The sequence below is a fragment of the Nomascus leucogenys genome, chromosome 4 (assembly GCF_006542625.1).
Source record: "Nomascus leucogenys isolate Asia chromosome 4, Asia_NLE_v1, whole genome shotgun sequence".
NCBI lineage: Eukaryota > Metazoa > Chordata > Mammalia > Primates > Hylobatidae > Nomascus > Nomascus leucogenys.
The window spans coordinates 25,372,360-25,397,600 of NC_044384.1; the positions used below are offsets into that span (position 1 = coordinate 25,372,360).

The following is a 25,241-nucleotide window of genomic DNA, read 5'->3' on the forward strand; positions in this document are numbered from 1 at the left end:
TATTTTTATCTTTTGCTTTTGTCCCTGTAAAATCCTCTGTATAAGAACCAATAAGAAAGCAGATACAGTCAGAGGTCAGCATTAACTAAAAGTTAAAATACATTTTAAATTGTTTTTCTTTCACTTACTGCTTAAACTGAGAATTGTAGGAAACATGAACATAGAAATTGAAAAGAATTCCACTAAAATGTATGACCAATGACATTTAGAATTTTAAATGGAATGAGTCATCAAACAATTTCTGGTGTGGCCAAGATGCAATAGCCCATTCCTCCCAAGTCTTTCCTCTTAAAACTTAAAAACCCTGCACATAACACAACAAACAACCATAGGAAGACTCAAGCATAGGTGGAAAGAATGCAGCAAGCTATCTATGGATGTTGGGACTTAAGAAATGGCATTCAGTGAGTTCTCTGGGTTTCCTTATTGCCCCCCACATATCCCAGGTGGGAAAGAAACACACACACGTGCGCGCGTGCACACACACACACACACACACACAACTGCATGCATGAAAAGCCTTCTCCTCCTAGTCATAGGACCAGGTGCCTAACAGAACAAAACACTTTTTTATAATGCCCACCCTACACCAGCCAAGCATCAACCTACAAACCACCCCCATGGTTTCAGTGTGGCAGAGCAAGGAGACACTTTTCCATCCTACTCACCCCCATCCCACAGAAGCAGATGGTGGTGCCCTGACACACCCCTATCCTATGGTGTCTGCAAAGCTGAGCAGGGAGCTAATATCCCGTCTTCTACCTGGCAGATGCAGACAGCACTGATTGCCCTTCCAGGTAATGTAGACTGACCAAGCAGGGAGCTGATTTCTATCTTCCACTCAGCAGAAGCAGGTGGTAATATAGGTAGTATGAGTGAAGTCCGGAGACAAAAACAGCTTCCACCCCCAGCTGGCAGCAACAAGACTTAACCAATGTCTTAGTCCATTTTCTGGGGCTATAACAATACCACAGGTTGTATAAATTATAAAGAAAAGAAGTTTATTTAGTTCACAATTCTGGAGACTGAGAAGTCCAAGAGCGTGGTACCGACATCTGGTGAGGGCCTTCTTGCTACATCATAACATGGTGGAGGGCATCACATGACATGAGGGTAAGAGCAAGAGAGAGCTCACTTTTATAACAAAGCCACTTCTGTGATAATAACATTAATCCATTCATAAAAGCATAGGAGCTAGGTAGTGCAAAGAAAGGCTAGTCACCAGGGAGCTTCACTACCCTCTCCCACCCCTACTCCCACCCCTGGAGTCACCAAGGCCCAGCAGGATGCTAAGCCTCCATCCCCACCCTGCATTAGGGTGTAGTGGGAACAGTGATCCACCAAAAAAATGTCCATGTCACATCCCTGGAACTTGTGAATCTGACCTAATTTGGAAAAAGGGTCTTTGCAAAGATAATTAAAGACCTCAAGATGAGATCACCCTGGATTATCCTGGTGGCCCTAAATCCAAAAACAAATGTCCTTATAAGAGATACATAGAGGATAGAGACATGGAAAAGAGGAGACAGCCATGTGAAGACAGAGGTAGAGACTGGAGTTTTACAGCCACAGCCCAGGAACACTTGGAGCCACCAGAAGCTGGAAGAAGTGAAAAAGGATTCTCCCCTAGAGCTTTCAGAGGGAGTGTGGCCCTGCTCTCAGATTTCTGGCCTCCAGAGTTATGAGACAACAAATTTGTTTTTTTAAGCCACTAAATTTGTGGAAATTTGTTATAGTTGCCAAAGGAAACTAATATACCCTCTCTGGTGTTAGCAGGGTTCAGCAGGGATCTGAGCCTCCATTCCCACTAGGTTATCAACAAGGTGAAACAAAGAGGTAGGACATGAGCCTAGGCTGCACTCCACTTCCTTGTCACCTCCCCTGTGTCATCAGGTTTCACTGGGGAGGTAAGCTTCCAGTCCCACTGGAAAGCAAAAAGGATGTGCAAATCAGTGCCCCACCTTTGCCAGGAGGATGTCAGCAGGGTCAGAAGAGGAGCTGAACTGCCACCTCACCCATCTGCAGTGAGAGGCAGTCTGTGCTCTATCTACTTTTGCCAGAGTGGTGATGGCAGGCCCCAATGGAAGGCTGAACCAACACATCCACCCAGTCCTTATACTACACCTGAACAGCAGGACTGCCTGCTAAAAATGAAGATTAAATAGGATCCAGAGGTCTTCAGAAAGGAAAGAACATTGTAATGGGTAAAAATAAAGTGTTCTCATGAGTATATTAAATCACATTTGATGGGTGACAAAGGTTTAAAAACAAATTCAGTGGAACAGCCTTTCCGCAAATGGTGTTGGAGCAGCTGGACATTCATAGGCCTTGATGTAACCTTACACTAAGTATGAAAATTTACTTAAAATGGAATATGGAGTTACATGCAAAATATAAAACTATAAAATATTTAGAAGAAAAACACAGGATAAAGTTTTCAGAACCTACAACTTGGCAGAGTTATTACACTTGACACCAAAAGCATGATTCTTAAAAGAAAAAATGATAAATTGACCTTTATCAAAGTTAAAACAACGTATGCTATGTGAAAGACCTGTGAGGAGGATGGAAAGATAAGTGACAGACTGGAAAAAAAATATTTGCAAGACATTTCCAACAAAGTACTTGTAACTAAAATATATAAAGAGCTTTCAAAACTCAACTGTGTAAGAAAGAATCTAATTAGGGACAAAGACATGGACATTTCACTAAGATATCCATATATCAAAAGATGTTCAGCATCACTGGCTATTAGGTAAGGGTACATATCAGTACAAGCTTACCAGAATAGCTAAATTTTTTTAAAATAGTGATAACATCAGGTGTTGGCAAGGATTTGGAGAAAGTGGATCACTCAGACATTGCACCTGGAAATGTGAAACGGTAACTGCCTCTCTTGAAAAGTGTGGTAGTGTCTTGCAAATCAAACAAATACTTACTGTACAACCCAGCAATTGTACTCTTCACCTCATAGAAATGAAAGCATTTACACAAAAACATGTACACAAATGTTGATAGTAGTTTTATTCCAAATAGCCAAAAACTGGAAACAACCCACATGGGTGAAGAGTTAAACTGTGGTAATCCACACATGGAATACTACTAAGTGATGAAAAGGAACAAACTATTGATGCACACAACAACTGGAATTGTCTCAGGGGAATAATACTGAATGACAAAGCCAATCTCATAAAGTTAAACAGTGCATTCTTCCATTTATTTAACATTTTTGAAATGACAAAATGATAGAGATGAACAGAATTAGTGGTTTCTGGGGTTAGGGAGGTAGGGGGGAGGAGAAGAAAGAAAGTGGCTGTCGCTTTGAAAGGGTAGCAGGAGGGATCCTTGTGATAAACCTGTTCTGTATGTTGACTGTGGTGTGGTCACATGAATCTATACATGCAATAAAACTGCACAGAATTAACACACATGCATAAATGAGTGCATGTAAAACTGATGGTATCTAAATAATGGCAGCAGGTAGTATCAATGTCATTTTCCCAGTTGTGATGCGGTACTGTAGGTATGCAAGATATTACCATGGGGAGAAACTGGATAAAGGGAATATGGTATTATTATTATGTATTATTTTTCAAAACTGCATGCAAATCTACAATTATCTTGAAATAAGTTTTTTGTAAAAAAATAGAAAAGCCTATCCAAGCCAAAAAAGAATGTCATTAAAAACTATATCGCAATCAATAGCATTTGTTTTATCATTTATCTACCATATCACTCATTATTTACCAATATATAGTTAATGTGTTTACATTATTAATATTTGTTTGACATTACACTTTACAAGCAATTTCCTTAGTAAAGATTTTGTAATCTCACTCTATGGATTGGAATGATTGTTAAAGAATATTAATATTTAGCCCCAGCAAAAACTCTACTTTTATTCAAAAATATTACGTATCAAATCTAAAAAAGTACACGCCTTTTTGGAATTGTGGCTTGAACAGCTCTGAGGCTTCATACAAAAATATTGTCAAAATTCAAGTATAGGAACATACAGAAATACCATTCTCATCAAAAATAATTAGGTCTTTTCATGGCAGTCACTTCAAACTCCTTTAGTAATCACCCTCTAGCTTCACAAGTTTGTCTTCCAGCCCTCTTTGCATGAGAGAGGATGCACAGAAATCTGGGGACTGGGGATCTGTGGGAAGAGGAAGGGCACAGTTGGGGAGAAGCTGGAAGGCACACGAAAAACCACTACAATTTAAAAGAGCAGCATAACTAAAGGGAGACTGTCTTCTGTTCCCAACTCTCTTCCTAAATCTACTGAGACTCTACTGTCTCTCAGACCACAGTGCAATCAAATTAGAACTCAGGATTAAGAAACTCACTCAAAACCGCACAACTACCAGGAAACTGAACAACCTGCTCCTGAATGACTACTGGGTAAATAACGAAATGAAGACAGAAATAAAGATGTTCTTTGAAACAAAGACACAATGCACCAGAATCTCTGGGACACATTTAAAGCAGTGTGTAGAGGGAAATTTATAGCACTAAATGCCCACAAGAGAAAGCAGGAAAGATCTAAAACTGACACCCTAACATCACAAGTAAAAGAACTAGAGAAGCAAGAGCAAACAAATTCAAAAGCTGGCAGACGGCAAGAAATAACTAAGATGAGAGCAGAACTAAAGGAGATAGAGACACAAAAAACCCTTCAAAAAATCAATGAATCCAGGAGCTGGTTTTTTGAAAAGATCAATTTTGTTGATCTTTTCTTGCTAGCTAGACTGCTAGCAAGACTAATAAAGAAGAGAAGAGAGAAGAATCAAATAGACTCAATAAAAAATGATAAAGGGGATATCACCACCGATCCCACAGAAATACAAACTACCATCAGAGAATACTATAAACACCTCTACACAAATAAACTAGAAAATCTAGAAGAAATGGATAAATTCCTGGACACATACACCCTCACAAGACTAAATCAGGAAGAAGTTGAACTGCTGAATAGACTAATAACAGGCTCTGAAATTGAGGCAACAATTAATAGCCTTTCAACCAAAAAAAGTCCAGGACCAGATGAATTCACAGATGAATTCTACCAGAGATACAAAGAGGAGCTGGTACCATTCCTTCAGAAACTATTCCAAATGACAGAAAAAGAGAGTATCCTCCCTAACTCATTTTAGGAGGCCAGCATCATCCTGACACCAAAGCCTAGCAGAGACACACACAAAAAAGAGAATTTTAGACCAATATCCCTGATGAACATAGACGCGAAAATCCTAAATAAAATACTGGCAAACCGAATCCAGCAGCACATCAAAAAGCTTATCCACCACGATCAAGTTGGCTTCATCCCTGGGATGCAAGGCTGGTTCAACATACGCAAATCAATAAACATAATCCATCACATAAACAGAACCAATGACAAAAACCACATGATTATCTCAATAGATGCAGAAAAGGCCTTTGACAAAATTCAACAGCCCTTTATGCTAAAAACTCTCAATAAACTAGATATTGATGGCATGTATCTCAAAATAATAAGAGCTATTTATGACAGACCCACAGCCAATATCAGAATAGGCAAAAACTGGAAGCATTCCCTTTGAAAACTGGCACAAGACAGGGATGCCCTCTCTCACCACTCCTATTCAACATAGTGTTGGAAGTTCTGGCCAGGTCAATCAGGCAAGAGAAAGAAATAAAGGGGGCTGGGTGCAGTGGCTCACGCCTGTAATCCCAGCACTTTGGGAGGCTGAGGCGGGTGGATCATGAGGTCAGGAGATCGAGACCATCCTGGCTAACACAGTGAAACTCCGTATCTACTAAAAATACAAAAAATTAGCCAGGCATAGTGGCAGGCGCCTGTAGTCCCAGCTACTCAGGAGGCTGAGGCAGGAGAATGGCGTGAACCCAGGAGGCGGAGTTTGCAGTGAGCGGAGATAGCACCACTGCACTCCAGCCTGGGTGACAGAGTGAGACTCTGTCTCAAAAAAGAAATAAAGAAATACAGGGTATTCAATTAGGAAAAGAGGAAGTCAAATTGTCCCTGTTTGCAGATGACATGATTGTATATTTAGAAAACCCTATCATCTCAGCCCAAAATCTCCTTAAGCTAATAAGCAACTTCAGCAAAGTCTCAGGATACAAAATCAATGTGCAAAAATCACAAGCATTCCTATACACCAATAACAGACAAACAGAGAGTCAAATCATGAGTGAACTCCCATTCACAATTGCTACGAAGAGAATAAAATACCTAGGAATCCAACTTACAAGGGAAGTGAAGGACCTCTTCAAGGAGAACTACAAACCACTGCTCAAGGAAATAAAAGAGGATACAAACAAATGGAAGAACATTCCATGCTCATGGATAGGAAGAATCAATATCATGAAAGTGGCCATACTGCCCAAGGTAATTTACAGATTCAATGCCATCCCCATCAAGCTACCAATGGCTTTCTTCACAGAATTGGAAAAAAATACTTTAAAGTTCATATGGAACCAAAAAAGAGCCCGTATAGCCAAGACAATCCTAAGCCAAAAGAACAAAGCTGGAGGCATCATGCTACCTGACTTCAAACTATACTACAAGGCTACAGTAACCAAAACAGCATGGTACTGGTACCAAAACAGAGATATAGACCAATGGAACAGAACAGAGGCTTCAGAAATACCACCACACATCTACAACCATGTGATCTTTGACAAACCTGACAAAAACAAGAAATGGGGAAAGGATTCCCTATTTAATAAATGCTGCTGGGAAAACTGGCTAGCCATATGTAGAAAGCTGAAACTGGATCCCTTCCTTACACCTTAAACAAAATTAATTCGAGATGGATTAAAGACTTAAATGTTAGACGTAAAACCACAAAAACCCTAGAAGAAAGCCTAGGTAATATCATTCAGGACATAGGCATGGGCAAGGACTTCATGACTAAAACACCAAAACAATGGCAACAAAAGCCAAAATTGACAAATGAGATCTAATTAAACTAAAGAGCTTCTGCACAGCAAAAGAAACTACCATCAGAGTGAACAGGCAACCTACAGAATGGGAGAAAATTTTTGCAATCTATCCATCTGACAAAGAGCTAATATCCAGAATCTACAAAGAAGCTAAATTTACAAGAAAAAAATCAAACAACCCCATCAAAAAGTGGGCAAAGGATATGAACAGACACTTCTCAAAAGAAGACAGTTATGCAGCCAACAGACATATGAAAAAATGCTCATCATCACTGGTCATCAGAGAAATGCAAATCAAAACCACAATGAGATGCCATCTCACACCAGTTAGAATGGCGATCATTAAAAAGTCAGGAAACAACAGGTGCTGGAGAGGATGTGGAGAAATAGGAATGCTTTTACACTGTTGGTGGCAGTGTAAATTAGTTCAACCATTGTGGATGACAGTGTGGCGATTCCTCAAGGATCTAGAACTAGAAATACCATTTGACCCAGCAATCCCATTACTGGGTATATATCCAAATGATTATAAATCATGCTACTATAAAGACACATGCATATGTATGTTTATTGTGTCACTATTCACAATAGCAAAAACTTGGAACCAACCCAAATGTCCATCAATGATAGACTGGATTAAGAAAATGTGGCACATATACACCATGGAATACTATGCAGCCATAAAAAAGGATGAGTTCATGTCCTTTGTAGGGACATGGATGAAGCTGGAAACCATCATTCTCAGCAAACTATCGCAAGGACAGAAAACCAAACACCACATGTTCTCACTCATAGGTGGGAATTGAACAATGAGAACACTTGGACACAGGGTGGGGAACATCACATACCAGGGCCTGTTTTGGGGTGGGGGGATGGGGGAAGGACGGCATTAGGAGAAATACCTAATGTAAATGACTAGTTAATGGGTGCAGCAAACCAACGCGGCACATGTATACACATGTAACAAACCTGCATGTTGTGCACATGTACCCTAGAACTTAAAGTATAATAAAAAGAAAAGAAAAGAAAAATGAACTGGGAGAGACAGGTGGAAGTATCGTCTGAGAATGCATGCCTGCGGTCTGCAAAGATTTGAGGTTTAATTTGCAAGATAAGAAATTAACAAAATAGTCCAAGTGCCAGCAGAAGCAAGTGCAAATATGTCCTGGAGTGACACATCCTCATCCAGACCTTACAGGAGTTCCACAAATAAAGGCTAGCAAACATGAACACACACTCCAAAATCACAGAGCACAGGAGGAAAAATGCCAGCATGTGTGAGTTGTCAGCAGAAATAATAAATAAGACAAAGAATTATAGTCCCCCACCAAATAATTCAAATATTTGTATTACTTCATACAGAATAAAAATGACTTTGTTGAAAATAGTAATTAAAACATGACAGCTTTAACACAGACAGTATAAGAAAAAGTGCAAGCAAATTTTTAAAAGAACAGAGTTTTCTATCATTCTGTCATTCTAGGAATAATGCAGAACAATCTAGGTAGTTTAGGCAGAAAGGGGTGAATTTAGTACAGCTAATTAGGTACCTAGGGCATTGTTGGAAAAGTGGGAAGGGCAGATTCTAGGCTCCTGGGGATGCCTCCAAGTATACTATGTAGGTGTCCTACTGTGAAAGCTTCTACCTTTAAGTCTACACTGGAACCATTAAATGCAAGACTGTGTATCACAGCTGTAATTCAAATAGCAATACATCATTACTTTTGCTTTCACAAATACTGGACATCCACAAGCTGATAACCCACAGGGCTAATTCCACATCAGTGATGTGAGGCTAATGGGACTTGGTAAGGAGAAGTGGGTGAAAACTAATTGAGAAACATTTGCAACAACATGGATGGAACTGGAGGTTGTTATGTTAAGTGAAATTAGCCAGGCACAGAAAGACAAACTTTCCATGTTCTCACTTATTTGTGGGAGCTAAAAATTAAAACAGTTGAACTCGTGAAGATAGAGTAGAAGGATGGTTACCAGAGGCTGGGAAGGGTAGTGGAGGTGGGTTGGGAGAAGTGGGCATAGTTAATGGGTACAAAAAATAATTAGAGAGAATGAATAAGACCTAGTATTTCATAGCACAACAGGGTGATTATAGTTAATAATAATTTAATTGTATATTTTTAAATGACTAAAAGATTATAAGTTGATTGTAAACACAAAAGATAAATGCTTGAGGGGATGGATACCCCACTTACCATGATGTGATTATTATGCATTGCATGCCTGTATCAAAGTATCTCATGTACCCCTATAAATATACATACCTACTATGTACCAACAAAAATTAAAGATAAAAAAAATTGAGAAATTATCTCCTCAAATCCAACAAAAGGCTGGAGTTTTTTTTCTAGAGAATTGTAAAAGAGTAAAACTCTTTTTTTACTCTCCTCTAGAGGACAGTCAAACAAATGGTCTCTGAACTAGAGAATGTTTGGTTCAGTTGAGAACCTAGGAAGTATACTAAGAACAGGAAGATTAAATGAGTATACATATTGAATGCTGAGATTTCTAGTCCCTTTCCCCACATTGTTCCTGTAACACAGCCAGCCAGCCAGCCAGCCAGACATCCATAATCTAAGTATTTTAATCATCATATTTGATAAACATAACCAGCCCCAAAGGAAAGATCTAATGATACGGACATCAGGAGTTCCTCCAACAATGACCTAGCCAGATCATCCTGTATGTAACTCAAAGTTGACAAGTCCTACCCAAGCTATCAGAGCTTCCAGTCATATTTTTAGTCCCACATTCTTAATAAAGCAAATAAAAGCAACTTCAAGAGAGACTATACAGTATAAGGAAATCTTTGGAAGTTCTATCACATCTTTAGAGATGAGAATATACTGTATCTGAGAAAATATCAACAAGAACAGGATGCTACGGAAATAAACATTTAGAGAATAAGAAAAAACTTTTTTAAAAAGTAAAATAACAACAAAATAGCAGAAATGAAAAGTCAGCAAATGAAGTGAGCCCTACAGTTGCCTTAGCTTACTTACTGCCTGAAGTTTCCAGGGTGCAGCCCTGGAGGACAGAAGCCAGAGAGAGCCTAGCAGTCTCTGTGAATTAAGGACCTGGGAGTCTGCAGACACCAACAGCTAGAGTTCAGAATTCAGATAGCTGCAGAAATCTGCAGAAAATACCCCTTAAGTCCTCAGTTGAGTATTGATTATTATGTACATATGAACGCTGAGAAAGGAAGCACCTGAAAGAAGCAGAAGGAGCATCACAATGTAAAATCCAATGTATGGTTTCTCCTGAATGTACATTGTTTTTGCACCATTACGAAGTTGAAAATTTTTAACTATTGTAAGTCAGGGAACATCTGTATTCTGTGTGCACTTTAACAAAATGTTTTGCTGTTGTGTGGACTTTTGTATAAATGTCAATTGTTCAAGTCTTCTGTATCCTTACTGATTTTTTTTGTATGTTCATTTTAGCAATTATTGAGAAAAAACTATTCAAATCTTGTGTGTGTGTGTGTGTGTGTGGTGTGTGTGTGTGTGTGTGTGTAATGGGAGTTTCAGACTGTTGCCTGGGCTGGAGTGCAATGGCACAATCTCAGCTCACTGCAACCTCCATTTCCCGGGTTCAAGTGATTCTCCTGCATCAGCCTCCCTAGTAGCTGAGATTACAGGTGCCCGCCACCACACCCAGCTAATTTTTGGTATTTTTAGTAGAGACGGGGTTTCGGTATGTTGGCCAGGCTGGTCTTGAACTCCTGACCTTGTGATCTGCCTGCCCCGGCCTCCCAAAGTGTTGGGATTACAGGTGTGAGCCACCACACCCAGCCTCAAATCTCTTAACTACAATTGTGGATATTTTCCCCCTTGCAGTTTTATCAGCTTTTGCTTTATGTATTTTGAGGATGCATTAACATTTAGGACTACTGCATTCTCCTGATGAATTGACCGGTTTATGATTTTCTGATAAATTCCTTTGCTCTAACAAGCAGTTTTCCTGTTGAAAGCTATTACATCTTTCTTTTGATTAATGTTAGACTCGTGTTTTATTCAATTTTTACTTTTAACATATTTGTCTTTATTTTTAAAAAAATTTTATATACACAGCAGACAGTTGGGTCCTACTTTTTCGTGCAATCTGATAATCTCTGCCCTTTAATTGAGGTTTTTGGATCATTTATATTTAACATGATTTTGATATGACTTAAATGTACCAACCTACTATTTGTTTTCTATTTTCCCCATGTGTCCTATTCCCCTTTTCTCTCCTTTTAAGCTTTTTTTGGGGATTGAATTTTGTGGCTTTTTATTAAAGTCATTCTATTTCTTATCTTCTTTACTGGCTTATTAATTAAAACTTATTTTGCTATTTCAGTGGTTATTTTAGGGTTTATATTATACATCTCTAACTTACCACAGTCTGTCTTCAAGCTGTAACCCACCACTTCATGTTTAGTTTAAGGGCCTTACAATAATATACTACCATTTATATACTTAAAATTATATACTTCCCCTCCTGGCCTTTGTACTGTTACATTTTACTCCCACATATATTGTAACCCTACAATATATTTTTAATAATTTTTATTTTTGTTTTATATAGCCAACTTTTAAAAAGACACTTAGAAATAAGAAACAGAAAAAGCTTTTAAATATACTCACATTTCTGGTGCTCCTCATTTCTGTGTGTAGATCTGTATTTCCATCTGGTGTGCTCTTCCTGCCTGTTGGACTTCCTCTAATTTTATGGGTAATGTAGGTCTACTGGGCATGAGTTCTTTCATATGTATGCCTTATGTTCTTATTTTACTTTTTTTTTTTAAGAGATTTTTACTGGGTTTGGAATTCTAAGTTAACAGACTTTTCCCCCACTTCTTTACTTTACTTGAGGATGTTAGACCACTGTCTTCTGGCTTCCAATATTTTCAAAATTGTTGGTTTTGCTTGTTTTTCTCTAATAGTATGTTTTTTTTTTTTTTTTTTTTGAGACAGAGTCTCGCTCTGTCGCCCAGGCTGGAGTGCAGTGGCGCAATCTTGGCTCACTGCAAGCTCCGCCTCCCGGGTTCACGCCATTCTCCTGCCTCAGCCTCTCCGAGTAGCTGGGACTACAGGCGCCCACCACCACGCCCAGCTAATTTTTTGTATTTTTTAGTAGAGACGGGGTTTCATCATGGTCTCAATCTCCTGACCTTGTGATCCGCCCGCCTCGGCCTCCCAAAGTGCTGGGATTACAAGCGTGAGCCACCGCGCCCGGCCTAATAGTATGTCTTTTTGAAGGGATGGTGTTTATCACTGGTTTTAAGAGCTCTGATTAGGATGCTCCTTGGTATAGTTTTCTTCATGTTTATTGTACTTGGGATTTGCCAAGCTCTTTGGACCTCTGGGTTTATAGTTATCCTCACATTTGGAAAAATTTCTCCATTGTTTCTTCAAGTATTTTTTATATCTCCCACCCTCTTCTCTTCTTTGGGGACTTGCATAAGACATATATTAGTCTGCCTGAAGTTGTCTCATAGCTCACAGATGTTCTGTTCATTATTTTTTTCTGTTTCCTTCTGAATAATTTATTGCTCTGACTTCAAGTGAACTAATTTTTTCTCCAGTAGTATCTGCTGTTAATTCTGTTCGGTGACTGATATGCAGCATGATACTCTTACATGAGATATTCAACATTTTATTATAAAACAGTCTTTATTTTTGTTTTTGTTTTGTTTTGTTTGAGATGGAGTCTTGCTCTGTCAGTCAGGCTGGAGTGCAATGGTGCGATCTTGGTTCACTGCAACCTCCACCTCCCAGGTTCAAGTGAGTCTCCTGTCTCAGCCTCCCGAGTAGGTGAGACTACAGGCGTGCGCCACCACGCCCAGTTAACTTTTTGTATTTTAGTAGAGACAGGGTTTCACCATGTTGCCCAGGTTGGTCTCAAACTCCTGAGCTCAGGCAATCCATCCGCCTTGGCCTCCCAAAGTGCTAGGATTACAAGCATGAGCCACCATGCCCGGCCCAGGCTCTGTCAACAGGCTTTGTGTTAGACGATTTTGCCCAAAAGTAGGCCAATGTGAGTTGCTCTGAGCATGTCTGAGGTAGGCCTGGCTAAGCTATGATGTTTCATAGATGTATTAAATGTATTTCACTCATGATATTTTCAATTTACAATGGGCTTATCTGAGCATAACCACATTGTCAGTCAAGTCATACCTATATTTACTAAAGTAGATCACTTTTGGGGCCATAATACACCTCAAAACTTATTTTAAAAGATTCTGTAGTAGGGCCGGGGGTGGTGACTCACACCTGTATCTCAGCACTTTGGGAGGCCGAGGTGGGCAGATCTCGAGGTCAGGAGTTTAAGATCAGCCCGACCAACATGGTGAAATGCCACCTCTACTAAAAATACAAAAGTTAGCTGGGCGTGGTAGTAGGTGCCTGTAATCCCAGCTACTAGAGGCTGAGGCAGGAGAATCACTTGAACCCGGGAGATGAAGGTTGCAGTGACTCAAGATCACACCTTTGCACTCCAGCCTGAGTGACAGAGGGAGACCCCATCCCCCCCACCCCAAAAAAAAAAGATTCTGTAGTATAATTGGTCTGGTCTTTGTTCAGGGTTCCTGGACACCAAGCTCCTAAAACTCATGGAATTTCCTAAACAACAGGAGTGCCTTCATCATTCATGGTAAGCCCTGACAGTGTATGCTAATGATGTGACCCACAGTGGGCCCCAGACAGCTAATGCTAACAAGATGATTTAGGATGGAGGTAGCTCACATCAAAAAAACAACCATGATTAGGGTATTGAGACTTTGAGCCAGCCTGATGTCCAGACAGAGGAGGGAAACCGGAGATTAAGTTCAGTCACACAGTAAAGGTTTTAATAAATCATGCCTACGTAATGAAGCCCCAAAGAAAACTCTGGACTTCTTGATTACTTGATATGTTTTATTTCTTGACTTGGATAGTTACATAGTTGTTACAATTACTCATTAACATGTTCATTTATGTTTATGTACCTTTCTATATACAGATTTTAAAATAGAAGTTTTTTTAATATTGAAAACAATCCAGATTTGATGGAAGACACAAATCTGCAGATTCAGAATGAACCTAAATCCATGATAAATCTATAGCTAGACATACAATAAAAACTGCATATCTCCAAAGTAAAAGATATTATCTTAGAACAGCTCAAGAGATGTCAGTTCTAAATCTACAGCTCTAAGGACATAATTTCAGAAAGTATAAAGAATTCTACCTAGAAGGAACATCTGACACACAAGAAAAAAGGTAAGCCCCCACCATGTCCCAGCAAAAAAGATGAACATTGACTATATAAAATACTAATAATATCCAATTCGGAGATTTAATAAAGAACTTGTGGAATTTAATTAGAATTAATGTTATTTCAATACCTTTGTGTTGTTTGGAAAGGGGGTAGCATTTTTAGATGTTTAAGGATAATCAAAAGGACTTGTAACATTCACATTCCAAATCAGTAAAGGGAAAATATATGATTAAATAGAAAACCCACCTGATCCCAAAAGATAGGAGGAGAGATAAAGGTGGGAAAGAAGCATAACATAGAAAAATACGTTAAAAAATAAGATGAAAAAAAAACAAATCCAAATAAATTTGTACTTTGGCACTACAGTGGAATAGATACTTTTTAAGAGTTCTCCTAGTACAAAACACTAGATCTTGGAGAAAACAGACCTCTTAATTCATTGCTGGTTTGTACCATATAAGGGAAATCTCCAGGCCTACACTCAAGACAGAAACCCCCTCTACACCATACACTCAAGAGAGAAACAGAAAAAATAAAAATAAAAATACCCTCTACATTCAAGACAGAAACAGAAAAAAAAACAAAACAAAAACAAAACAAACAAACAAAAAAAAACAAAAAAAAACAAAAAAAAAAACTTGAGCTGAAACTAAAGCAAGAAAGCAGCAGGAAGCATCAAGCAAGAAGCAAGCTTGAAACATAGGGTTTATCCCTGAAGGCAGATAGCTAACAGCATCTGCCTGTTAGTTTGGAATTGACCTGCAGAGACAAAACCTTCGGCTAGTAGGAAGGGTCAGGGAGCTTAAACTTAAGACAAGGTATTCAATCAGGATCCTCAAAGGTGAATAGAGTATGCCAAGGAGTTTGTACCACCTCACCCAGAGAAGCAACGAACTCAAATCATACTGAAGGAAAACATACACAATTTAGGCCCTCTGTCTTCTCGCAGATTAACACATACTTAAGGAAATAAGTCACAATGAGATGCAATAATAACCTTAAATGTAGACTTATAAAGACTTAAAATATTGAAATTATCAAAAATATCAAATATTTGACTTTTAAAAATTAGAAATAGACTTACAAGGGACTGTAATGAGTAAACAGGAAGTTAAAAATAATTAAATGAAAAATATATTTATTGAAATTAAAACCATCATTGTTTTAAATAGCAGGTGAGATGCTATTGAAAAATGAACTAGTAAACAGAAAGATAGAGCTGATGAAATTACCCAAAATGCAGTAAAGAGAAACAAGAGGATGAAAAATATGAGAAATTAAGAGACATGAAGGATACAGTAAGAAAATCTATCATTTGTATATAGTCCTAGAATACAGAATAAATATTTGAAGAGCTAGTGGTTGAGAATTTTACAGAACATGAATTAAAAGATACAGGAATAAGCCAGTATATACCAAGAATAAAAAGAAATTCGCACTTCCAAATAATACAGTAAACCTGCAAAACACCAAAGAAAAAAGAGATAATCTTAAAGACAGAGAAAAAAGATCCCTGAAAAAGTTGATTCTGAGGCCCAAAGATGTTGAGACTAACTTAAAACCACAAAATAAGTAGCATAACTGTGACATAGCCCCTACATTCTCAATCTATGAAATGTATTTTTAACTATTTTAGCTTCTCTTTTTAAGCTGGCCAAAACCATTTACTTTCTTTTCTTAGTCATTTTTTCTTAAGACCCTTCTAGCTGTCCAAGGTCCTGAAATCATTACAAGGATTATAAAATGTTTTAATGAATTATTTACAAAAAGTTATATATCCTTTTCATAAGTTTAATTACCTTACTGGAATACTCCATGTAAAAAATACTATGTTCCTTGATTCAGAGTACTAAATATTTGCATGGTGAACAATTTCTGATGTTCTTGCTCCAAGTTACTGTTCTTGATAACCTCAAACTACCTATTTAAAATCTTTCGTGTTAGCATATTTTCAAATTTCAAGGAATCCAAAACTAAGTTAAAATTTCAGACCTGGGGCCGGGAGCAATGGCTCACACCTGTAATTCCAGCACTTTGGGAGGCGGAGGTGGAGGATCACCTGAGACCAGGAGTTCGAGACCAGTCTGGCCAATATGGTGAAACGTCATCTCTACTAAAAATACAAAAATTTGCTGGGTGTGGTAGGACATGCCTGTAATCCCAGCTACTCAGGAGGCTGAGGCAGGAGAATTGCTTGAACCTGGGAGGCAGAGGTTGCAGTGAGCTGGGATAGCGCCACTGTACTCCATCCTGGGCGACAGAGTGAGACCCTCTCCAAAAAAAAAAAGAAAAGAAAATTTCAGACCTAGAAGAAAGTATTTTTAAGCTACTCTTTGGTTCATATTTGTGTACTTTATTTTTAAAGTCTCTTCTTTAGATTATATGTGCAAAAATTATAAACTTGAGACCAGGATACTCCCATATTGGTGCTGAGGGATACTTTAGTATATTCTATAAACATCCTCTATGTCTTGCAAATTATATAATACATTCTCAATCTTATATCCAATTTTTAGTATAGCAGGCAAAAGAGGAAGGCAATAACAATGGGAGAAAGAGGACATCCACCAATTTAGTAATGGTCTATATTTGTGGTTGTTATGACAATCTAATATCATCTCCAAATGTAGGGAAGATACAAAAACATGTCAGTGCTTTTAGGCCCTTCAAACTAGCTAGAAAGAAATGGACTTCTTCCATTATCCAGTATGCTTATAGGCCCATCACCTTGCATTTCTGGTGTCCATCTTTCCCTTAATTTACTTGCACAGACAGTTCCTTCTACCACTGTTCTCTACAACATATACCCTCCTCTCACTTTAACTCCCCACCCTGGCCCTAGCCAAACCATTCATTCATTCAATGTTTATTGAACGGCCTTTGTGTGCTGTGTATTGTGGTAGATTCTTGGTGTATGAAGAAGCATTAATTGAATATAAATTGCTTTGGTATTTTAAAAGTCAACATACTAAATGTAATGTAGTACTTTAGTCAAAACTATCTATATTTTTAATAGGTTAGTTGGCAGTAGGATTTGCTATTCAGCCTAACAGGCTGAATTTGAGATATTCCACATTTCACAGGAAAAAAAAAGTGTCCTTTACCATATCATTGCAACGATTTGGCTATTTTTTTATATACAAACATATACATCTCCCCACCAATTCATGAAAAATATTCTATGTTGACCATGATATTTTTATTGAAAATATAAAATGACTTTAGACATAAAAGATAGTATTTTACATTATTTCTTCTGTTATATTTTTATGCTTTGTGCCAGAATTTACTTCTTGCAACTATTCTTGCTTTATCTGGAACAGTTTACTCCATTATTGAATATCTGTTAGTGTTTAATATAGAAGAACTTAATAAACTGCTAATCCGAAAATAATGGTATTCCCTTGCTTTTCAGACCTTTTTGCTGAATATGCTTATTTATGTCCAATGTGGAAATCTGATCCTGTTCTCTTCCACTCTGCCAGCAGTTCCTTTTGTACTGCTTCTGGTAGTTCATAAAAAACTTGAGGATCAATGTCAGAAGGGAAAGTAATTTTCTCATCAACAGAATCTGGCTCTCTATTTTCTGTAAGTGCTTCATGAGAGTCTGTTGCTACTGTTTGCTTATGGCTATCTGTAGTGCGGTTTTTGGAGAAAAGTTGCTCACTCTCCAAGTTTGGAAATGAATGAAAAGCAGACACAGCAGGGTTTGAATTTGTAAAGTGGAATCCTTGAGGTTCTTTAGGTCCTTGACTCATTCGTTCATCTTTTAATCTATTATCTAAATAATATGAATAATCCTTTTGGCTAGACATGTAAGAAGAACTACTGCTATTTAAGCCTGATGTTCCTGGTTCACAAGGAGATACAGAGGATACCTGTTTGCTACTGGATAAATGATCTCTAGGATTTATGGGAATATCTTGCATTTGTTTTTTAGAAAAGAAAGATAATACTCCTCTAGAGGCATGTAATGGACGACTCACACTTCCTTTCCCTTGAAATTTTTCCCTAGATTTTCCAGAAAGGATTTCTTCTTGAATATCTACTGGAAGCTGCTTAAAGACTTCTTGGTCAACACCTTCAGGAAGTGAACACAGTGGGAATTCATTAATGTCTTTTTCTTTAGAAAAATTTGTGGTATCTAGTGGAGACTCCCTAGTTCTTGTACTTTCAATTCTTCCACTTGGTAGGAAATCCCGGTTTATTTCTTTGTCTTTGGGAAAATCTTCCGTATGAGTGTCTTTCATTTTCTAGAACACAAGAATAACAGACTAATTTAGATATCTGGTATCTTTTAAATATCGCTGCTGCTGCTGTGTGCCTGTAGCTATTATCTGACATGTTTCTAACCTACTCAACAAATACAACTCTTTGTGGCCAGTTCCAAACAACCAGAGATCTACTACCACAATTAGTCACACTATCGTGTGAATCTTTACCCACTATTCCAGGAAGAGGTTTCCTTCCTAGATAGCACTGAGACAGAGGTAAATATGCATTTGGAGACCTGGGAAGATTGTAACAATCATGCAACCAAACTTTCAATTCTATAAATAAAAGAATGACGACCTAGAAAAAGCAAGTTCACCTAAGGGTATTTTTCAAAAAAACATACACATATAGCATCAAGGGCTAGTTTTCCAAAAATTACTATTCTAAAGGGTAACTTTTAACAAAAAGAAAAAAAAAGCCTATAACAAAACCCAACACCATGAAGATATAGTACTAGTTTATATTTATATAAAATAAAAATTTAAAGACACTTTCAACTCTAACTTGCATAATTTTTCTATATAGTTTTTCATTTAAATGTCTCCTTTAGTTTTAAGCACCATAAAAATATAAACATAGTCAAATATAACTCCGTAAACATCCATACAATATGAACTCCAAAAAAGTAAAAAGAGTAGAAAAGATTCAGGCCCTTTTATTTATTGAATACCTACTGTGTGACAAATACATACAAGGTACTTTCACTTATATTTACTTTTCTAATGCCACTATAAATGAGTACTTTTAATTCCAATTTCACAGATTAATTAAAATGTAAAAAGAAAACACTTTTTAAAATTTAATAAATGGAATAAAAAGGGTCACAGAAAAAAGTAATTTGAAGAGAGTATTAACTCACTATTTCCATACACTATCCTGTTCTCACTTTAAACTTAAATGAAAATGAAAAGGTTACTAAAATTATCCTGACTAAAAAAACAAAAAAGTATTTTAAATTGAGTTAATTATAGGCATGAAAAATTTAGTAAAAAATAATTATTTTTAAGGCAACCCACATTTACTAAATAGTGGTTTGTCTATTAGTAAAAGGGTTGTTTTAGTCGTCTGAAAATGTGACTGGCCTCTGCCTTTCTATTGCCACACTGTTAACTTTACAACTATAAAATCAGTAGTCAAATCTATCAATATTGCTATCAAAATTCAATACTATTTCAAAACCAAGAAAATGTAAATACGTTAACAAAAGAATCGTGGGAAAGGTACTGATAGCTCATGTGCTCATGTGTCAGCTAGAAGACAAAAAGATGTGACTTCTAATATCTGAAAATATTTTAATACTTCTGAGATAATCCATCATATTTTTATATACTATAAAATGTGTTAACAATTCCAAAATAGAGAACCTCCATAATGGTTCTCTCTTTTATCCACTGATGCTTATGTTTTCTTCTTAGATCACAGTATATTTAAGGCCAGAAACCATAAGATAGGTATTATAAACAAGTTAATCACCTAAACAATATCACCCAAAAGAATCTCTAAACTATATCAAAAAGACAAGCACTTAGATTTGTAATTTAACCACACAAATCCCGTAAGAGTATACTTAGAAAACTGAACAAAAAAGAGTGCACTTACACAACTGTGCTTGCCAGAGTGTGAAGTTGTTGATAATGATGGCGTTAAATAATAATCAATAAGCCCTTTCTTAGCAGTATTTAGTGCTTTAAGGTTGCAGAAGCACACACTTAGAAGGGTAAGGTGAAATGGCATCTTCACATTCACCATATTTCGAAAAAGTTTCATAAGTATATCAACCATTGGGGTCATCACATCATAATTTCCTAAATAAAATGTTTAAGAATAAACATTATAATTACTATTAAGAGCATAATATATTTTATATTGCTGAGTTTAAGAAATTAAAATCCTAAATAAGTATCACTGGGCATCTTGACATTATATACCAAATTAAGACATTTCAATGTTAATACTAAATGGTTAAAAATTTTCAAAAGATTTGAAATATGGGATTTCTGGTTATATACTACACTGATATGGTCAGAAAATCCTCTCTCAAAAAGCTACTATAAAACTGAACAACACTGTCAAAAACAATCATTTTGGTGGAAATCTGGAAATGAACCAAAGGCAAACAAAGTGAGAAGTACTGATTTATGAACAGCTGCTATATGTTAGCTAAGAAAGTAGGAGATAGCAGCTTCATTGTCTGGGACTGTTCGAATGCCCCTTTACATAGCTCAGTTGGTACAGGGTGAAGGCTGCAAAAGCCAGCACTTTCACTTCCAGAGGGGACAGACCTGATTTGAGGCAGTGGGCAAAAGCCCACACTCAGCAGTGTTGCCAGTAAAATGAGCAAACTTGATAGGAAACGAATGGGAAGATCCCACAGCTCTGATAGTCTGAAACTTTAGTCGTGGTTTGGGTGAATGACAGATCAGTGGACCAGCCAGAAATGTCACCAGGAGATTTGGAAATGAGAGAACCAAAGAGGGACTACATAGGCTCCCCTTACAACCCTAGTTGACTAGGAGGCTACATGCAAATAAACGGAAGGCCACAGAGGGCCCAAGCTCTCCATATACTCCTTATTGAAAGGGCTACATGCACATCATGGGGAGACAAAGAGGGCCTAGCAGAAATTAAAATTCAAGAAAAACTTGAAAATGGCCTAATTTTTTTTTCTTTTATACTTTAAGTTCTGGGGCACATGTGCATAATGTGCAGGTTTGTTACATAGGTATACATGTACCATGTTAGTTTGCTACACCTATCAACTCTTCATTTACATTAGGTATTTCTCCTAATGCTATCCCTCCCTCAGCCCTCCATCCCAATAGGCCCCGGTGTTTGATGTTCCCCTCCCTGTGTCCGATGTTCCCCTCCCTGTGTCCATGTGTCCTCATTGTTCAACTCCCACTTATGAGTGAGAACATGTGGTGTTTGGTTTTCTATCCTTGTGATAGTTTGCTGAGAATGATGGTTTCCAGCTTCATCCACGTCTTTGCAAAGGACATGAACTCATCCTTTTTTATGGCTGCATTGTATTCCATGGTGTATATGTGCCACATTTTCTTTATCCAGTCTATTACTGATGGACATTTGGGTTGGTTCCAAGTCTTTGCTATTGTGAATAGTGCCACAATAAACATACGTGTGCATGTGTCTTTATAGTAGCATGATTTATAATCCTTTGGGTATATACCCAGTAATGGGATCACTGGGTCAAATGGTATTTCTAGTTTTAGATCCTTGAGGAATCGCCACACTGTCTTCTACAATGGTTGAACTAATTTACACTCCCACCAGCAATGTAAAAGTGTTCCTATTTCTCCACATCCTATCCAGCATCTGTTGTTTCCTGACTTTTTAATGATCGCCATTCTAACTCGCATGAGCTGGTATCTCATTGTGGTTTTGATTCGTATTTCTCTAATGACCAGTGATGATGAGCATTTTCATGTCTGTTGGCTGCATAAATGTCTTCTTTTGAAAAGTGTCTGTTCATATCCTTTGCCCACTTTTTGATGGGGTTGCTTTTTTCTTGTAAATTTGTTTAACTTCTTTGTAGATTCTGGATATTAGCCCTTTGTCAGATGGGTAGATTGCAAAAATTTTCTCCCATTCTGTAGGTTGCCTGTTCACTCTGCTGATAGTTTCTTTTGCTGTGCAGAAGCTCTTTAGTTTAATTAGGTCCCATCTGTCAATTTTGGCTTTTGTTGCCATTGCTTTTAGTGTTTTAGTCATGAGGTCTTTGCCCATGCTTATGTACTAAATGCTATTGCCTAGGATTTCTTCTAGGGTTTTTATGATTTCGGGTCTAACATTTAAGTCTTTAATCCATCTTGAGTTAACTTTTGTATAAGATATAAGGAAGGGATCCAGTTTCAACTTTCTACATATGGCTAGCCATTTTTCCCAGCACCATTTATTATATAGGGAATCCTTTCCCCATTGCTTGTTTTTGTCAGGTCTGTCAAAGATCAGATGGTTGTAGATGTATGGTGTTATTTCTGAGGGCTCTGTTCTGTTCCATTGGTCTATATATGTGTTTTGGTACCAGTACCATGCTGTTTTGGTTACTGTAGCCTTGTAGTATAGTTTAAAGTCAGGTAGCATGATGCCTCCAGCTTTTTTTTATTTAGAATTGTCTTGGCTATAGGGGCTCTTTTTTGGTTCCATATGCAATTTAAAGCATTTTTTTCCAATTCTGTGAAGAAAGTTAGTGGTAGCTTGATGGGGATAGCATTGAACCTATAAATTACTTTGGGCAGTATGAGAAAATGGCCTAAACTTTTTAAGCCCTCTCCAACCCATACACTTATCCACTGGCAGAGGTAGACAGCTTCCAGACTCTAGTGTTTGGGCAAAACCTTTGCCAATCACTGGCTAACCATCAAACTATACAGACATGGGCAACTTCCCAGAAGCCAGTATTAAAAATTTGAATGGGAAAAAAAAAAAAAAACTGAGCAGAGAAATCAGTTGCTACACAACACAGGGGAAGTAAATTCTGCAGATTACATTCAGACAAGTTACCTAAAAAAAAGTACAGGAAAGAAAAAAGAAAAAACCCTACAAGAAAAACTTTTAAATCCAGAGTTGCTACAATACATTATCTATGAGGTTCAGTTTTCAATAAAATAGTTCAAAACATGCAAAGAAACAGGAAAGTATGATAAATATTTGGCGGAAAAAGCAGTTAACATAAATTGACTTTGAGGTGGACTTAGCAAAGACTTCAAATTCATTATTAGAGATATGTCCAAAGAATTAAAGACAACCATGTTTAAAGAATTAAAGTAAAATATAATGACTACAAAAAAGGGAGAATCTCGATAAAGAAACAAAACCAAACATACAAACAAAAGACAAACAGAAATTCTAGAGTTAAAAAGTACAGTAACCAAAACCAACAAATCACTACAGGGGCAACAGCAGTTATGAGATGATAGATGAATCAGAGAACTTAAAGGCAGCTCAATACAAATTATCCACTTCGTAAGAAAGAACGGAAAAAAAAGACTGCAGAAAAATAAACAGAGCAGCAGAGACCAACACAGGGTGGAATCAGTGTAAGGATAAACATATATAGACCAATGAAACAAGAAAGTCAGGAAATAAACTCTTACATTTATGGTCAATTAATTTTTGACAAAGATGCCATGGTAATTCAGTGGGTGAAGAATAGTCTTCAACAAATGATGCAGGAACAACTGGATACCCACATGCAAAGCAAAGAATGAAGACCCTTACCACATACCACACATAAAAAATTAACTCAAAATGGACCTAAACATAAAGCTTAAAAACTATAAAACTTCTAACAGAAAACAGAAGAAAATATCTGTGACCTTTGAGTTAGGCCAAGAATTTTTACATATAACACCAAAACACTATCCATAAAAGAAAAACCACACTACTATATACCGCTAGGACAACTATAATCAAAGAGACTGATAATACAAATATTGGTGAAAATATGAAAAACTGGAACCTTCAAATATCGTTGATGAAAATGTAAATTATTACACGAACTTTGGAAAAAAGTTGGCAGTTTCTTAAACAGTTCATGTTACCATATGATCCAGCAATTCCACTCCTTGAAATCTACCCAAGATAAATGAAAATATATGCATATGCCCATCCAATGACTTGCACTTAAATGTTCTTCAAAATGGAAACAATCTAAATGCCCATAAAGAAGTTATCTCATGCTATATAGTTAACACAGTTTTGTTCTCTTTGAACTTGGAAAACATTCTTAAATGACTCTTAATTATCTATTTAAAAACAAGGCCAGGTGCAGTGGCTCATGCCCGTAATCCCAGCACTTTCGGAGGCTGAGGCAGAAGGATTGCTTGAGCTCAGGAGTTTGAGGCTTGTCTATCCTAAATATCAAAAAAGTTAGCCAGGTCTGGTAGCATGCACCTACTGTCCCAGCTACTCAGGAGGCTGGGGCAGAAGAATTGTTTGAGCCTGGGAGACAAAGGCTGCAGTGAGCTATCACAGCACCACTGCACTTCAGCCTTGGTGCAGAGGAAGACCCTGTCTCAATAAATAAATAAATAAATAAATAAACAACAATGTTTTCCAGTGAAAATTCCTGATAGAATAAAAGCATTTAATTGCTTGCTAATTCCCTTTGAAGACCCTCCATTTTTGGAACATATTTCTCGTTCAAAGTTGGCTTATTTAAGAGTTCAACCTGCTAATGAAACTGTTGGAAAACTAGTCCATACCTGTCCCTAGCTTCTGAATTACATGTGAAGGAATAGGGCACTGACGACTCTCACGACCATAGTGCTTCTCAGAGGAATACCGACGGATTATTAATCTCACTGTATGAGGCTTCCTTCCATCTTGGCATACTCTAAAAATAGAGAGAAAGTGGAAATAAAGAATTAGAAAAGTATTACCTTTTTAAATTATGTAACACTTCATTTATCTAAAGGTGCTAGATTTTGTTAAATATAACAATTATACATATAGCAGATAACAAAATAGTAAGCAATAAAGGTCCCTGAGTATCCAAACAATCATTGCAAAGTCTACGCACTAAAACTCTTAATGTTTAGATGTCAAGCTCTCAGGCCTCACTCAGAATTGAGTGCTGTCAGAAATAGAAGAGATATAAGATACAATCGTAAGAAGCTGTTTTATAATACAAATCCAAAACAAAACTAAAAGCAATCAATTTTTTTCTTTTTGAGATGGAGTCTCACTCTGTTACTCAGGCTGGAGTGCGGTGGCACAATCTCAGCTCACTGCAACCT

At 37.3% G+C, this 25,241-nt stretch overlaps 1 protein-coding gene across 4 annotated transcripts in view; it reads right to left on the reverse strand.

Moving 5' to 3' along the window:
• Positions 1 to 3,191: 3,191 nt before the first annotated feature.
• POLI (DNA polymerase iota) overlaps positions 3,192 to 25,241 on the reverse strand; it is a 39,887-nt gene continuing 17,837 nt past the window's right edge. For 2 of the 4 annotated variants that reach the window (XM_030810399.1, XM_030810400.1), the window contains exons 8-10: positions 24,708 to 24,838; positions 20,083 to 20,288; positions 17,393 to 18,461 (exon numbers count right to left, since the gene is read on the reverse strand). In XM_030810399.1, the coding sequence (XP_030666259.1) occupies positions 17,643 to 18,461; positions 20,083 to 20,288; positions 24,708 to 24,838 (1,156 nt within the window). In that variant the 3' untranslated portion in view covers positions 17,393 to 17,642. Of the gene's footprint in view, positions 4,163 to 13,851; positions 18,462 to 20,082; positions 20,289 to 24,707; positions 24,839 to 25,241 lie in introns of those variants that run through there. The other 2 variants (XM_003267523.4, XM_030810401.1) reach the window with 2 other exon arrangements.